The sequence below is a fragment of the Engystomops pustulosus genome, chromosome 8 (genome assembly GCF_040894005.1).
Source record: "Engystomops pustulosus chromosome 8, aEngPut4.maternal, whole genome shotgun sequence".
In the NCBI taxonomy this organism is placed as follows: domain Eukaryota; kingdom Metazoa; phylum Chordata; class Amphibia; order Anura; family Leptodactylidae; genus Engystomops; species Engystomops pustulosus.
In genome coordinates, this window is record NC_092418.1 from 59,152,982 (window position 1) to 59,168,485 (window position 15,504).

The 15,504-nt window shown below is 46.1% G+C and overlaps 1 protein-coding gene across 1 annotated transcript in view; it reads right to left on the reverse strand.

Annotated features, from left to right (window-relative positions):
- The window catches only part of LOC140076144 (3-hydroxyisobutyryl-CoA hydrolase, mitochondrial-like), a 219,233-nt gene that overhangs the window by 58,616 nt on the left and 145,113 nt on the right, over positions 1-15,504 (reverse strand). Inside the window, exon 6 of the mRNA XM_072122651.1 lies at positions 8,251-8,331. Within this exon, the coding sequence (XP_071978752.1) occupies positions 8,251-8,331 (81 nt within the window). The remainder of the gene's footprint in view (positions 1-8,250; positions 8,332-15,504) is intronic.

A 15,504-nucleotide genomic window follows, 5' to 3' on the forward strand; every position in this document is an offset into this window, starting at 1 on the left:
TGCTAAACTACACATGTGCAATGTGGTGAAAGGTCCTCTTTAATCCCTTCTGGTGGCATCACACAATAAATAAAGTTTTGAATATTGGTTTCTGTGCCTTCAGCTGTTCATTAATGTAGTGTGTGACATGCTGTCACGCTGATTTTGCCCTATGATAAGGGAATGAAACAATTGGTTTCTGATAACAACATGGGATGCTGCTTACATACAGCATTTTCAAAGTTTGTTGACATCCATTAAAATCAATAGTAATAACTAATTTATGTTGAATCAAGTTTATTGAACTATGAAAGTCACAAGTCCAAAAACACAAACATACATATATCATATATCAAACAAAAAACATACATATATCCATATCATACATTTCTTGTTCAGCAAAGCCCTGTGAGAGTATAGTGGCCTCCAAGGTGATGAGGAGGCAAGACTCAGAGATAAAACCATTAAAGATATACAACATCTCACCCCCTTTCCTCTTCCCCTCGAGGCCTGTTATCTTTTCACGTATATATTAGGGCATAGTATGAAACCATATGTCTGCTGAGGATAAAGTGCCAGTGAATGGCCCAAGAAGGACAAACTCCAAGAACACAAAACAAGAACACACATTAGACAGACAACATTCAGGGAAGAACATAGTGGGAGGAGGGTTCTATTAGGTGTTACCCCTCGTATCATGAAGAGGGATAAGTGAGGAAATGGTCAGATATTTTCAAACTCTATAATAGAGTTATAGGTACCACTTGAAAGAGAGCCAAGGGAGCCCATCAGGTGGCCTGGGTTTCAAAAAGAGCTTTGAAATCCTGGGAGTCCCTGTAACTCACCCATAGGGACCACACACGCAGAAACCTTTCATGAGCCTCCGGGGTTATAATAGCCAGTTCCTCCATGCAGAAGAGGTGAGACATTTCGTTGGCCCATTCGGCCATAGACGGGCATGTGGTGGAGCGCCAGTGGCGCGGGATTACCGCCCTGGCCGCAGTTAAGCAAAAGCGCAAAATATCTCTTTTTTGGGCCCCGATCTGGCCGGGAAGAACTGAGAGGAGAGCCATATCTGGGCTACCAGCCACCTGTTTGCCTGAAATTCTGCGATACGTTTCGAACACCTGGTTCCAAAACGGCTTAAGAGCCTCACAACTTCACCACACATGCAGCATGTCTCCCTTGTTGGTTCCACAGCGCCAGCAAGAGTCTGAGACCGAAGGGAAGGCTAGATGCAACACTGTCGACACCCGGTACCATCTTGACATAATCTTATATCCCTTCTCCTGGGCCGAGCAGGCAGAAGACATCTTGTGTGTGAAGAGGAAGGATTTGCCCCAGTCTTCCTGCTTCAGGGGGGCCCCTAACTCTATTTCCCAACTTCTTACAAATGGAAGTCCTGATGTCTCAGAGTCACCCGTCAGAATAGAATAAATTTGAGAGATGGCATGTGGAGGGGCAGAATCTAGTCGGAATAACCCATCAAATGCTGTAAGGGAACCGGCAAATGCTGCTACGTCCCCCGCCCTGACTATGAAAGATCTCAGTTGCGAATACTCAAACCACGAACTACCAGTGTGTCCCTGACGTTGATTAAAATCCCCATATAGAGGTAGAGGGAATCCCTGTAGAATATCATACATCCGTGGGTCTTCCAGGACCCCCCAGAAAAGACAACCTGGCCATTCCCGGCGGAAAGCACGGATTGGGAAACATCAGGGTGAGTGGACCGAGTTCCCGGGATAGGGACTTCTTAGCAATCAGGGATCTCCATAAGCGTAAGGCGTCCCTGAGGAGTATCACTTGGGGCACAGGCACAGGAAAGGTCCCCGACGGAACCCACGGCAACAGTTTGAGAAGTGATGAGGCGTACGTCTGTTCCAGCGCAACCCACTGTTTAGAAACCGAATTATATGTCCAGTCAAGCAATCTAAGAAGTATAGATGCCTGATGGTACAATCTAAGATCAGGGAGGCCCGCCCCCCCCCCCCCATCAACTTTGGTTTGATTAGGGTCTTCCAAGCTATCCTAGGTTGCTTGGAACCCCAGACGAACCGCAACATAGCGGATCGCAAGGTGCGTAAAAAGCCTGTAGGAGACAGGATCGGCACACCCTGAAATATGTACAAGAAACGAGGGAGCACGTCCATTTTCAAGACGTTGATTCTATCGAACCACGAGAGACGCTTACGATTATTGACCGCACTATATTTCTTAAATTCTTGGATAAGTGACGGGAAAGAAATCCTAGGCTGGGAAACATATAACAGCAGATCGTCCGCGTATAAAGCGGCTTTACAGTGCCTGGAGCCCATTGAGATCCCATGAATATTGGGATTTTTCCGTATGGCATTAGCCAAGTGTTCCATCACTATTACATATAGTAAGGGTGAGAGCGGGCACCCCTGCCTGGTGCCATTCTTGATAGGGAAGGACGAGGAGAGATTCCCATTAATCCTCACCCGGGCGGTGGGACCGGAATAAAAAAGCCATGATCCTTCCCAAAAACCTTGGTCCCAATCCAATCTGTCTAAGTGCTGCCTCCATGAAACCCCAATGGACCCGATCGAAGGCCTTCTCTGCATCTATAGATAGTAGGCAGGAGGGGATGGGCCTAGGCTGTGCATGAGACATCAAGAGAATGGTTTTATTTAAGTTGTCTCGGGCCTCACGGCCAGGAATAAAGCCGACTTGATTGGTGTGCACCACTGTTGAGACATGGGGGGCCAGCCTCTCTGCCAATATCTTAGAGAACAATTTTATGTCAACGTTGATGAGAGAAATGGGCCTATAACTGGCCGGCAGTGATGGGTCCTTACCCTGTTTGGGTAGTACACTAATGTGAGCCTCCAAGCTGTCTGGAGGGAAACCAGATGTTGGGGATATAGTACTGTATACCTTTGCTAGTATTGGGGACAGAAGTTCTCTGAATTGTTTAAAGAAGGCCGGAGTAAACCCATCGGGTTCAGGGCTTTTGCCCGCTGGTGTGTCCTTAACCCCTTCCCGATGCGCGCCGTACTAGTACGGCGCGCGCCGGGTCCCGGTGCATGGAGAGGGCTCGCGGGTCGAGCCCTCTCCATAGCCGGTAAGTCTTTGCTGCATATTGCAGCAAAGGCTTACCGGTAACACCCGCGATCGGTGCTTTCACCGCGATCGCCTCCGGCAATGCTGCCGGAGGCTTCAAAAAGATGGCGCCGCATGGGCGCCGCCACCTTGGCGCGGATCTTCGCTCCCCGATGACGTCACGGGGAGCGGTGATCCGTTGCCATGACAGCATCGGGCCTCACGAAGGCCCGAAGCTGTCTCGTTTTAACCTATTCATTACAATGTGCTATCAGCACATTGTAATGAATGAGGAGTAAAATCCCCATATACTGCCATATTGCAGTATGGCAGTATATGGTAGGATCGATCAGACAACCTAGGGTTAAAGTAAAAAAAAGTTAAAAAAAAAAAAATTATATTAAAAAAACCTAAAAATTCAAATCACCCCCCTTTCCCTAGAACTGATATTAATATTAATAAACAGTAAAAATCATAAACACATTAGGTATCACCGCGTCCGAAAATGTCCGATCTATCAAAATATAATAACGGTTTTTCACTGCGTTTAACCCCGTAACGGAAAATAGCGTCCAAAGTCAAAAATGACATTTTTTTGCCATTTTGGAAAATATAAAAAAATTAATAAAAAGTGATCAAAAGGTAGCACAGTCCTAACAATGATAGCAATGAAAACGCCATCAAAAGTCGCAAAAAATGACACCACCGACAGCTCTGTACACCAAAGTATGGAAAAGTTATTAGCGCCAGAAGATGGCAAAATCAAAAAAAAAAATTTTGTACAGGAGGTTTTAATTTTTTTTAAATGTATGAAAACATTATAAAACCTGTACAAATGTGGTATCCCTGTGATCGTAGCAACCCAAAGAATAAAGTAGACCTGTCATTTGGGGCACACAGTGAAATCTGTAAATCCAAGCCCTCAAGAAAACGTCGCAAATGTGTTTTTTCACCATTTTCACTGCATTTGGAATTTTTTTCCCGCTTCCCAGTATGCGCCATGGAATATTAAATACCGTCACTACGAAGTGCAATTTGTTACGCAGAAAATAAGCCATAACACAGCTCTTTATGTGGAAAAATAAAAAAGTTATAGATTTTTGAAGGTGGGGTGTGAAAAATGGAAGTGAAAAAACTAAAAAAGGCCAAGTCGTTAAGGGGTTAATCACAGCAGAAACCTCTGTTGCGTCAATTTCCCGTTCCAGAGATTCAATGACCTCTGTGGGCAGGGCTGGCAGGCCTGTCTCCAACACATAGGAGTCAATTTGAGCAGCTCGGGATGGGAGCAAAGCCGGCTCCTCCGTGCCCCTGATATCATACAGAGAGGTATAAAAGGATGCAAAGCCGTTGCATATCACGTCTGGGTAGAATACGTCCGTGCCATTAGGGCCTTTGATTTTTGTAATGTAGGAGGATTGGGCGCGGGGGTGCAACAACCGGGACAATGGTCTGCCGCATTTATCCGCATAGTCATACAAGTAATTCTGATACCGCGACCTGTGTTGTAGGTATTTTTGGTCCAGCAGAGACCTCAGGGATTCTCTGGCCCCAGGCAACTCGGCTAAGTCCGCTGCCGTTAAAGAAGATTTGTGGCGCAGTTCCAGAGTCTGGATCTGCGCAGTTAGGGCAACGATTCGGGCACTGTTCTCAGACTTAAGGCGAGTGCCACGGCAGACAAAGATATCCCGCAACCTCCACTTAAGTTGCTCCCACTGTAGTGGAAAATGTGCAGACTCATCCCACCCAGGACTACATGTGGTAGAGGCTATACATTCTCTCATTTCCGCCGCGCAGATGGAGTCCCTGAGCAAGTTGCCGTTCAGTTTCCACCTCCAAGGGCGGTGACAGTGGCGCTGGAGGGATAGAGTCAAAAAGACTGGGGCATGGTCGGAGAAAAGAATATTCCCAATTGATGCCGTGGGTTCCCACTTAAGGGCATTGTGGCTTAAGAGAAAGAAGTTTATCCTGCTATAAGATCCGTGCACCGGGGAAAAATAGGAAAAGTCCCGGGCCTGGGGATGTAGGGTCCGCCAGATGTCAACCAGTTGCAGAGAATGTAGGTCCCTCCGAAGACTACGAATTTGATTGAGCAGGATACCGCTCCGTCCCCCAGAAGTGTCAGCTGATGGGTCTAATGGGAATTTGAAGTCGCCCCCCACTATTAAATATCCCTCCATAAAGTCACCGAGTGTACCCAGCAATGCCCTGCAAGCAGGAATCGGGCTGTTGTTAGGGAGGTACCAGGTCGCGAGAGTGAACACCTGCCCGAAGGCCCTTACCTTCGCGAAGACATACCTGCCTTCCTCATCTACCCTGGTCGCTAAGACCTCCAGTTGCAATGACTTGTGGAAGGCAATCGATTTGGACTCAGGGTTGGCGCTGTGGATCCAGCGGGAGTAATAACGGTCTTGAATGCTCGGGACTTTGGAGGATTTAAAATGAGTCTCCTGCAAGAAAAGAATATTAATTCTCTGTTTGTGCATATCATACAGGATTTGACTCCTCTTCTGTGGGACGTTCAACCCTCTAACATTAAGGGACGCAAGTCGCAGGGCATCCATGGTGATTTTGCAGCCCCTCTGGCTTCTCACTGCCTGGTGGGGGATTGGCGAATAAGATCAGTCCCTCCGGGTACAACACTAAAGGAGTCAGGTAGACGAATAGAGAGGGGTGGACAATACACAAGGACAAAGGTTGACTGGACAATACTGAAACAGCTACAGACAAACAAGTAGAAAACTAACAATCAACAAACACACACAAAAAAGTGGGGAGTCAACAGTTACAATACCGTAGACAGACCAGCTGGCCACAGATTCCCCGGTGGGTAGTGTACTAACTGCGGAGGGCTCACCCTCCCCCCCACCCAGCAACCACCTATTACACAATAAATCTGAAACTTAACGATATATCAAATCCAGCATTAAGAGAAGAATCGGAAAAAAGGAAAAGAGGGCAAAAATGTAACACAGCCAAGATAAACAATTGAGAACTGGGAACTGCAGCCATAGGGCTCCGTCAAATCTGCCAGTGGGGACGAGAACTAATGTCCGCAATATCTATCTCTGGGCTGACCCCTTCAGGGGCCTCTTTGGCACCTCAAGCAAAGTCCCCTGGCTGCATCCGGGTGGCTATAACTTATTCCAGTGGCCGAGGCCCTGGATCACGGCCCGCTCGAGCCCCTCCCCGGCCCACGCCTCTCCTGGGCGTCTAAGAGGCGTCTACCTGGCCACTCCAGGATGTCAGGAACTGGCATATTAAATGCTGCCGCCACTGCGGGAACCTCCCCCGGGTGTCTGATAACAAATCTGTGCTCGGCATGCCGAATCTGGAGACGAAACGGGAATCCCCAGGAGTAGAGAATATTTCGCTGTCTTAACTCCTCTAGGAAGGGCTTCAGAGCCCTATGTTTTAGCAGAGTCAGTCTCGATAAATCAGGCAAAAGCTGTATACGGGATCTTTGAAACATGATATCCCCTGCCGATCTTGCCTTGGACAGAGATATAACATCTCTCGGCTGTTCAGATGGGGCGGGTTTGGGTTGTAGTGAGCGATGGGCCCTGTCCAGTTCCACCGGTGTATCCGCCGGTACTTCCAATACGGAGTTGAACAGCTGACGAAGGGTGTTATGGAGCGCAGGGGTCTCTATCGACTCGGGTAGGCTCCGGACTCTGATATTATTGCGCCTCCCCCTGTTCTCGGCATCATCCAATTGGTCAGCTAAGAGTTGAATCTGGAAGGAGTGAGAAGCGAGCGTTGCGGCTTGTGCCCAAAGTCGAGCACTAAGATCATGCTGGGTAACTTCAGTGGATGTTACACGTGTCTCGAGCTGCTGAACTTCCTCCCATACTGCGTGTAATTCAGCGGTGTAAGACTGTTCCAACCTGGCTATGTAGCTTTCCATATCATCCCTAGTGGGGATGGTGCGAAGGTGGGAGCTCAGGTCCCGTAATTCAGCCAAAGCTCCAAATTCTTGCGACAGCATGACTCGTTGAGACTCAGAAGCTCCTTCTTGTGAGAAGGCTATATTAGATGCAGTACAGCCAGTAGGAGTATTGGCATAATATGACCTGTCCTGAGAGAGGTGTAGGGCAGTCGGCATGGGGGAAGGACTCTGGGTATGAGCCACGGGGGTTGACGGCCATTCTTCCCCTGTATCCGGCCACAAAATTGGCGAGAGGAGTGCAGTTGGCATCGTTTCCCCTTCTCTCTCTTGCTGCATCTCCACCTCCTCAGCCCATGAGGAACTGATGTTGCAAGGGTGGTGGTAGAGGGGGGTGAGGGGGACCACATATGGTGACAGAGTGGGGTCAGGGACCTCCCGTTGGGCCTCCAGTGGCCCTGTGGCCTGTCTGGAAGGGCTTATGGCTTCCCCGGGCCTGAGTGGCTGATGCTGGGGATCCCCAGACTGTGGACCCCTAGGTGGGTCATAGGAGGCTGCGTGCACCTGGACCTGCACTTGCATAGTGTGCACTGCTCTACCCTCAGCCGCGGGCCTACCAGTACCTTGTGGGGTACGGCCGTCCTCCATCTTGGCCGCATGGTGCTGGGTGAGTTCGTCAGAGCCGGTGGTCCTCTCCTCTGCCTTGCTCCTCTCTGCCGCCTGCTGCTGGTGAGGGGTGGCCGGTCAGTCCATCCTTCCTTTGCTGCCGGCAGCCAGTGTCTGCGAGGGCTCGACCTAAGCCATCCCACGGCCGGCCGCCATCTTTGCCACATGGTCCGGTGGGGCCTGTTCCCCTATTCCGAGCTCTGATTCTCTGGCTCTAGAGGGCTGGAAGGAGCTCATCTTTCCACCCGGCTCAGGAGATTCTCGCGGCTCCGGCCGCCTGGTGACATCATGGGCCGCCGCCGCGGGACGGAGGGCAGCAGCCGCCGCCATGTCGGTGAGATACCGTCTGATTCCGCGGGCTGAGGCCCGACTTGCAGGTATTGCTGGAGTTCTTGTGCCCCCCTTTCTCTTCGCTCCCATCTGGAAGGGGTTTGGGACTGGATTTGAGGGAGATTCGCGGTGCTTTGGTGGGGTTCAGACGGGAGAGGATCTAATGTGCATCCATCTCCGTCCGCAGCCAAGCCACGCCCCCCTAACTAATTTATTAGTAATAATATTTCTGCTTTGCGTGTTTATTTTCTTCTTTCTCAGATAAAACAGAAATATTGATAGCTCAAAACACATGTAAAAACTGTCATTTTATTTGTAGTGCTTACCAATAGCATTGTTAAGGATGTATTCTTCTTTGAAGAAATCTTGGGCCAGTGGAGCTCCAGTCTTTCCTGCCTCCGTAATAGCTGGTAAACCAAAAGACATACAGGAATATTAAAAAAACAACATGTATAGAAAGGAAATTATGAAAAACTATATGAAGCAATATGAATAATTACAATTTCGGGAACATCTAAAATTACAGAGAATTTTGTCTACAGTAAGGATGCGTCTAACATGCCTTCGAAGGGCATGGCCAAGGATGTATGCCATTTATTCTCGATATTAATAGCCATATCTCGATTCCATAGCTACTAGACCATGGTTCTGATGCCATTATACAGCTTTCCCCACGTCCGGCTCTGACGTCACGGCCGGATCCTAGTTTCCCTGCTGGTGTATAGCTCCTCTAATGCCAACTTGCTGTTGAACTGACTGCTTTCCCCTCCGTTTTGCCTCCATAGAGGGAGCAGGCAGGGTTGTCCACTTTCGGCACTCCTATTTGCAATTGCTATCAAGCCCCTGGCCATTCCGATCAGTCATGACTGATCACAGTAAAAAAGAATCAATAAGTATGCAGATGATCTAGCATTGTACACGGTTGCTACCCTGTCCTATTTAACCCCTTATCACCGACACTAGTGTTCAGCTCAATGACCAGACTCGATTTTTCATATCTGACATGTCTCACGATAATTGGTTATAACTTCGGAACGCTTTAACATATCCTGTTGATTTTGAGAATGTTTTCTCGTGATACATTGTACTTCATGTTAGTTATAAAATTTAAGTGATAAGTTTTGCGATTCGTTCTGAAAAAAATGAAAATTTGGCAAAAGTTTGTAAAAATTCTTCATTTTCCAAGTTTGAAATGTTCTGCTTTCCAGACAGGAAGTAAAACTACCCAAAAAGCTTGACAATTAACATTTACAGAATGTCTGCTTTATGTTGAGATGATATTTTATGCGTCGTGTCACTTTTCAAGTATGTTATGAGGTGCAGAACTTTAGGTGCGATTTTTCTCATTTTCATGAAAATTGCCAAAACTCACATTTTGAGGGACAACTAAGCTTTCAAGTGACTTTGAAAGGCCTAAATAATAGTAAAATCCCATAAATTACCCCACTATAGAAACTTCACCCCTCAACGTATGTAAAACAACTTCTATTAAGTCCATTAACCCTTTAAGTGTTTCACATGGGTTAAAACAATATGGACCTGCGATTTAGAAACTATGGAATTTTTTTGGAAAATACATTCATTTAGGCCAAACTATTTATTTTTCAGAATAAATTAAATGATGAAACACACTGCAATGTTTGATGCCAAATTCCTCACGAGTGTACTGATACCCCATATGTGGTGGTAAACTTCTGTACGGGCGCACGGCCGAGTATAGAATGAATGGTGGCGCCATTCACAGCAGATTTGTACTGTCACATTGTACAACCTATAAATTTTTTTTTTTTTTTTGGTAATGCAAACATATGAGGGCTTATTTTTTACGGGATGAGATACAATGTATAGATAATTCATTTTGGGGGTCTATAGCTTATTCATGAGATTTTATTAACTATTTCAAGGGGGACACAAAAAAAATCATCAATTTTTATTTTAGATTTTTAGCATTTTTTCCCCCCCGCTCACCGTAACATAAAAATAATATATTATCTTTATTCTCTGGTTCACTACAATTGCGGTGATACCTCAGTTATATAGTTTTTCTCATCTTTGCTCAATTTTTCTGAGCAAAACCAATATTGGAGAAAATCGGATTGTTTTTACTATTGACAAATTTTTAGGGCCATAACTTCTGTATTTTTCTTTTGTCAGACCTCGTTGAGGGCCCTTTTTTTGCGAAAAGAGTTGTTATTTCAGTCGTATCATATTAGGGAAGGTAAATTTTTTTGATCACTTTTTAGAACATTTTTTGTGATGGTGTTTGATGAAAAATTGTATATTACGGGAAGTTTTTCGAGGTTTTTTTTTTCCGTCGTTCACCGAGCAGGTTCAAGATTGATTTAGATTTATTGTACAGATTGATACGGACGAGGTGATACCAAATATGTACGTGTTTTTGTGTTTTATATACTTTATTTGCATTTTATGTGTAACTGGGGAGATTACGGGACTTTTATTTTATTTATTTATTTAATTATATAATAAAATTATTTAATATTTTTTTACTTTTTTACATTTTCTACTTCTTGGCTTGAACAAGCGATCGTCTGATCACTTATTCAAGCCTTTACACTGTAATACACTTGTAGTGCAGTGTATAGTGGAAGTAGAATCCGGCGGGTAGAGGATCCCCCGGTAAGCACATCGGGGGGGTCCGATCCACGCGGGACACGCTTACACACCGCAGTCATGCTTGACCGCGGCGTGTAAGGGGTTAGTGCCGGGTCTGGGCTGTAAGATCATAGCCTGATACCGGCACCAGCGAGACCCGGTGTCCCGAAATCTTCTTCTGACGCGCCGCCGTAGAAAGGCGTACGCGTCAGAAGAAGTACCCTTACTGACCTCCGTAAAAAGCCGATAGGGCGGTCATTAAGGGGTTAAAATAGATTTGGATACTGCTTAGGCCTCCTCATTAATTGGAACAAGCCCTTTCTTCTGCCACTGGTTCGAGAAGACTATGGAAGGGGCTCAGAGTTCTCTGTTTTACAGATAATGGACAGCACTACAGAACTGGTACAAAGGGACGGGTGGGTATAACAGCCCCATGAAAATTGTCAAAGCAGAGCCGCCGTACTCTTGTAAAGAAACAGGGGCATGGCAGCAACGGGAGCGCTGAGAGAGGTATAGGTTTATTTTTTTTCAAAACCACTCATAGCCCACCAGTAAAATTTGTATTAAGTTGGACAACCCCTTTATAGATAAAGAGGCAGCTTGGAAGTTTCTGCCAGAGTCTGCAGCTGGCCGCATCTACTTAAAATGGTTGCACTGCCAAAGCTACTGTAATAATAATTCCTTTATTTATATAGTGCTTACGAATTAGGTAGCGCCACACAGAGCTTGCCAAATCTGTCCCTGTCCCCATGGGGCTCACAATCTAATCAACCTACCAGTATGTTTTGGACTGTGGGAGGAAACCCACACAAACACAGAGAGAACATATAAACCCTTAACAGATGGTGACCTGGATGGGGCTTGACCCCAGGACCACAGCGCTGCAAGGCTGGAGTGCTACCACTGAGCCGCGTACACTTTGCAGCATGCAGATATGTATTTTCTCTCAGCTGGACTCTTTATTCACCTTTTTTATTTCAGGTAACAGTTGGGCAAAACTACACTTTGCACCTCCCGTGCACCTTGCCGGATCCATGCGTGTATAACTTGACGGATGAGCTGCGCTATATTCTTAGTTGGGTTCAGAGGTCGCATTAACGCCTCACCACCCGTCATAGACGCGTGATGAGGCGCCATTACCCCCCAAAATAATTGCCATGCGTAAAGTTACGCTTGGCAATTATTCCTTGTAGCACGCAGGCTGAGCGGCCCGGCGCACGCTGCAAATGAGGGAAATGTCAGTAGCGCGATAGCAGCGTGCGCCGGGCCGCTCAGCGGGACACGTGACACAGTGATCTGTCAGCAGCGCTCCGGAGCGAGAGCGCAGGCCCCGGGAGCGGGGCTGCTGCTCCCTGTCCTGCTCCATCTCTACCTGCCCGCAGATCCCGACAGGACTTAAGAGCAAGGCCGGGTGAGTGTGTGCGGTGTGCGGTGTGAGTGTAGTGTTCAGTGTGTGCGGTGTGAGTGTAGTGTTCAGTGTGTGCGGTGTGAGTGTAGTGTAGTGTTCAGTGTGTGCGGTGTGAGTGTAGTGTAGTGTTCAGTGTGTGCGGTGTGAGTGTAGTGTAGTGTTCAGTGTGTGCGGTGTGAGTGTAGTGTAGTGTTCAGTGTGTGCAGTGTGAGTGTAGTGTTCAGTGTGTGCGTTGTGAGTGTAGTGTTCAGTGTGTGCGTTGTGAGTGTAGTGTAGTGTTCAGTGTGTGCGTTGTGAGTGTAGTGTAGTGTTCAGTGTGTGCGGTGTGAGTGTAGTGTAGTGTTCAGTGTGTGCGGTGTGAGTGTAGTGTAGTGTTCAGTGAGTGCGGTGTGAGTGTAGTGTTCAGTGTGTGCGGTGTGAGTGTAGTGTTCAGTGAGTGCGGTGTGAGTGTAGTGTTCAGTGTGTGCGGTGTGAGTGTAGCGTAGTGTTCAGTGTGTGCGGTGTGAGTGTAGCGTAGTGTTCAGTGTGTGCGGTGTGAGTGTAGCGTAGTGTTCAGTGTGTGCGGTGTGAGTGTAGCGTAGTGTTCAGTGTGTGCGGTGTGAGTGTAGCGTAGTGTTCAGTGTATGCGGTGTGAGTGTAGTGTAGTGTTCAGTGTGTGCGGTGTGAGTGTAGTGTTCAGTGTGTGCGGTGTGAGTGTAGTGTAGTGTTCCGTGTGTGCGGTGTGAGTGTAGAGTAGTGTTCAGTGTGTGCGGTGTGAGTGTAGTGTTCCGTGTGTGCGGTGTGAGTGTAGAGTAGTGTTCAGTGTGTGCGGTGTGAGTGTAGTGTTCAGTGTGTGCGATGTGAGTGTAGTGTTCAGTGTGTGCGGTGTGAGTGTAGTGTAGTGTTCAGTGTGTGCGGTGTGAGTGTAGAGTAGTGTTCAGTGAGTGCGGTGTGAGTGCGGTGTGAGTGTAGTGTTCAGTGTGTGCGATGTGAGTGTAGTGTAGTGTTCAGTGTGTGCGGTGTGAGTGTAGTGTTCAGTGTGTGCGGTGTGAGTGTAGAGTAGTGTTCAGTGTGTGCGGTGTGAGTGTAGAGTAGTGTTCAGTGTGTGCGGTGTGAGTGTAGTGTTCAGTGTGTGCGGTGTGAGTGTAGAGTAGTGTGTGTAGTGTGCGCGGTGTGAGTGTAGAGTAGTGTGTGTAGTGTGCGCAGTGTGAGTGTAGAGTAGTGTGTGTAGTGTGCGCAGTGTGAGTCTAGTGTAGTGTGCGCAGTGTGAGTGTAGAGTAGTGTGTGTAGTGTGCGCAGTGTGAGTCTAGTGTAGTGTGCGCAGTGTGAGTGTAGAGTGCGAGTGTAGTGTGTGCAGTGTACTACCGAAATTTTCATACTCCTCAAAAATGGTGAGAGGAGTATTTTTACCCTTCTGTAAAAATGTTAGTGCGACCTCTGGTTGGGTTTCATCTGGTCAGATTCCCAACGCTGAATGCCACCTTGCCAATCTCCTTTACCTATGCTCGCTGTGGCCTGTACTGGAAACTTTTGAGTATTTACCTCTTGGTCTAGTGGCAGGAAACTAAAGGTTGTTCCATTAGACCTTTTTTACAATTGGCTCGTTAGTTGAGACAGTATACAAAACAAGTATTATAGTCACTGCCCTGTCTATGGACCACTAGTATTAATCCATTTAAGGGCCAAAGCCTGAATGTTGTGATACATTATCAATAGCTTTTAACCCCTAAGCGCTCTGTGCTGTAGCTGTACTGCGCTAAGCTCTGCAAAAAGCGCTCAGTGCAGTACTACTACTGCGCAGAAACGATGCAGGTTCAGGTCTGCACAGGAGCCGAACCGGCATCGGGGGTCTGGGGATGTCAGCGGTAATCTACCGCTGACATCCCCGGCTAACACCCACAGTCGGAGTGGGCTCCGATCGCTGGTGTTCAACCCGTTAAATGCCGCAGTCAGCGCGACCGCGGCATTTAACTTGCCTTCCGGGGGTCTTTCCCCCAAGATCAGCCCCCCTGCGCCGTTTTCGCAGGCGCCGATCGTTGCTATGGCATTTCTGGAGTCCGATCGGGACCCTTTAAGATGGCGTCTGTGACGTGATCTTAAAAGGCACAGTGTCAGCCTATGCATGTGGCATAGGCTGACACTGCTAATATCCTGCAATACATGAGTATTGCAGAGTATTATCATGAACAAGCAATCAGATGATTGCTTGTTCATGTCCCATGGTGACATAAGTAAAAAAAATAAATAAAAAAAAAATAAAAAATAAAAGTTTATAAATCACTAAAAATACCCATAAGCCCCAAAACATATAAAGAGATATATAAACTCTAAATAATAAAACAAACCACACATATATAATATCACCGCGTCCGTAACAATCCGTAGAATAAAATTAAATAAGTATTGAACCCGTATGATGAACGCCGTAAAAAAAACTTTAAAAACCTGCCAAAAAACATGATTTTTACCTATTGAATCCCACAAACAATGCAGTAAAAAGTGATCAACAAAACATATGGACGCCATAATGATAATGTTGCAAAGTACAGCATGTCCCGCAAAAAAACAAGCCATCAACCAGCTCTGTAGCCAAAAAAAGTAAAAAAATGTTATGGCACTTGGAAGACAGCGATGCAAAAATGATACATTTCCCCCCACATTAGGGTTTTATTTGGCAAATTTAGTAAAACATAAAAAAAAATATTCATGTATGGTATCCCTGTAATCGTATCGACCATAGAATAAAGATACCATGATTATTAGGCTATACGGTGAACACGAAAAAAAAAAAAAGTAAAAAATCCAGTACAGAATTGATGCTTTTCTACTCAACCTCAAAAAAAAAGTTCCTAAATTTTCAACAATAGGTGATAACAACCCCAAAATGGTAACAATGGAAAAAGCATCTCGCCCCGCAAAAAAAATGCTGTCACATGGCCCAATAACAAAAAAGTAAAAACTTTATAGCCTACAAAAGGGGCCAATGAGGAAACCAAAATCCTGACAGCTGCAGGTCCCCTCCTTCCTTTCTGCGCCTCGCTGTGCACCCATAAAACAAGTAACGTCCACATGTGGGGAACTCTGAAATTGGGAGAAATTTGGGAGAATGGTGGGTTTTCGCTTTATCTTTTGGAAATGTGTCAATTTTAGGGGTAAATGAACGTATGACCGACAAAATTTGACCTTTCTAAATTTCACCTCCATTTTGATTCAATTACTATGAAATTCTCAAGGGGTTAACAATCTTGCTAAAAGCTGTTTCTGATAGCTTGAGAGGTGCAGATTAAAAAATGGGTTGATTATAGAAGGGGTTTTAATGCTAAATATGTAATATTTCATTTAAAACTGTATTTATCCCCAAAATAGTAAATTCTGAAATGACGGAAACTTGAGAATTATTTGTAAGCCGTGTGACATCAAAATAAATTATCCAGACTTTCAAAAATGATGAAAATGTAAAGTAGACATATAGGAAATGTTATTCAGCAAGTTATTTAGGTGGTCAATCTATCTGCCTGAAAACGCAATGATTTTGAATTTCAAAAATGGCAAATTTTTCAAAAAAATTCATAATTTTTTC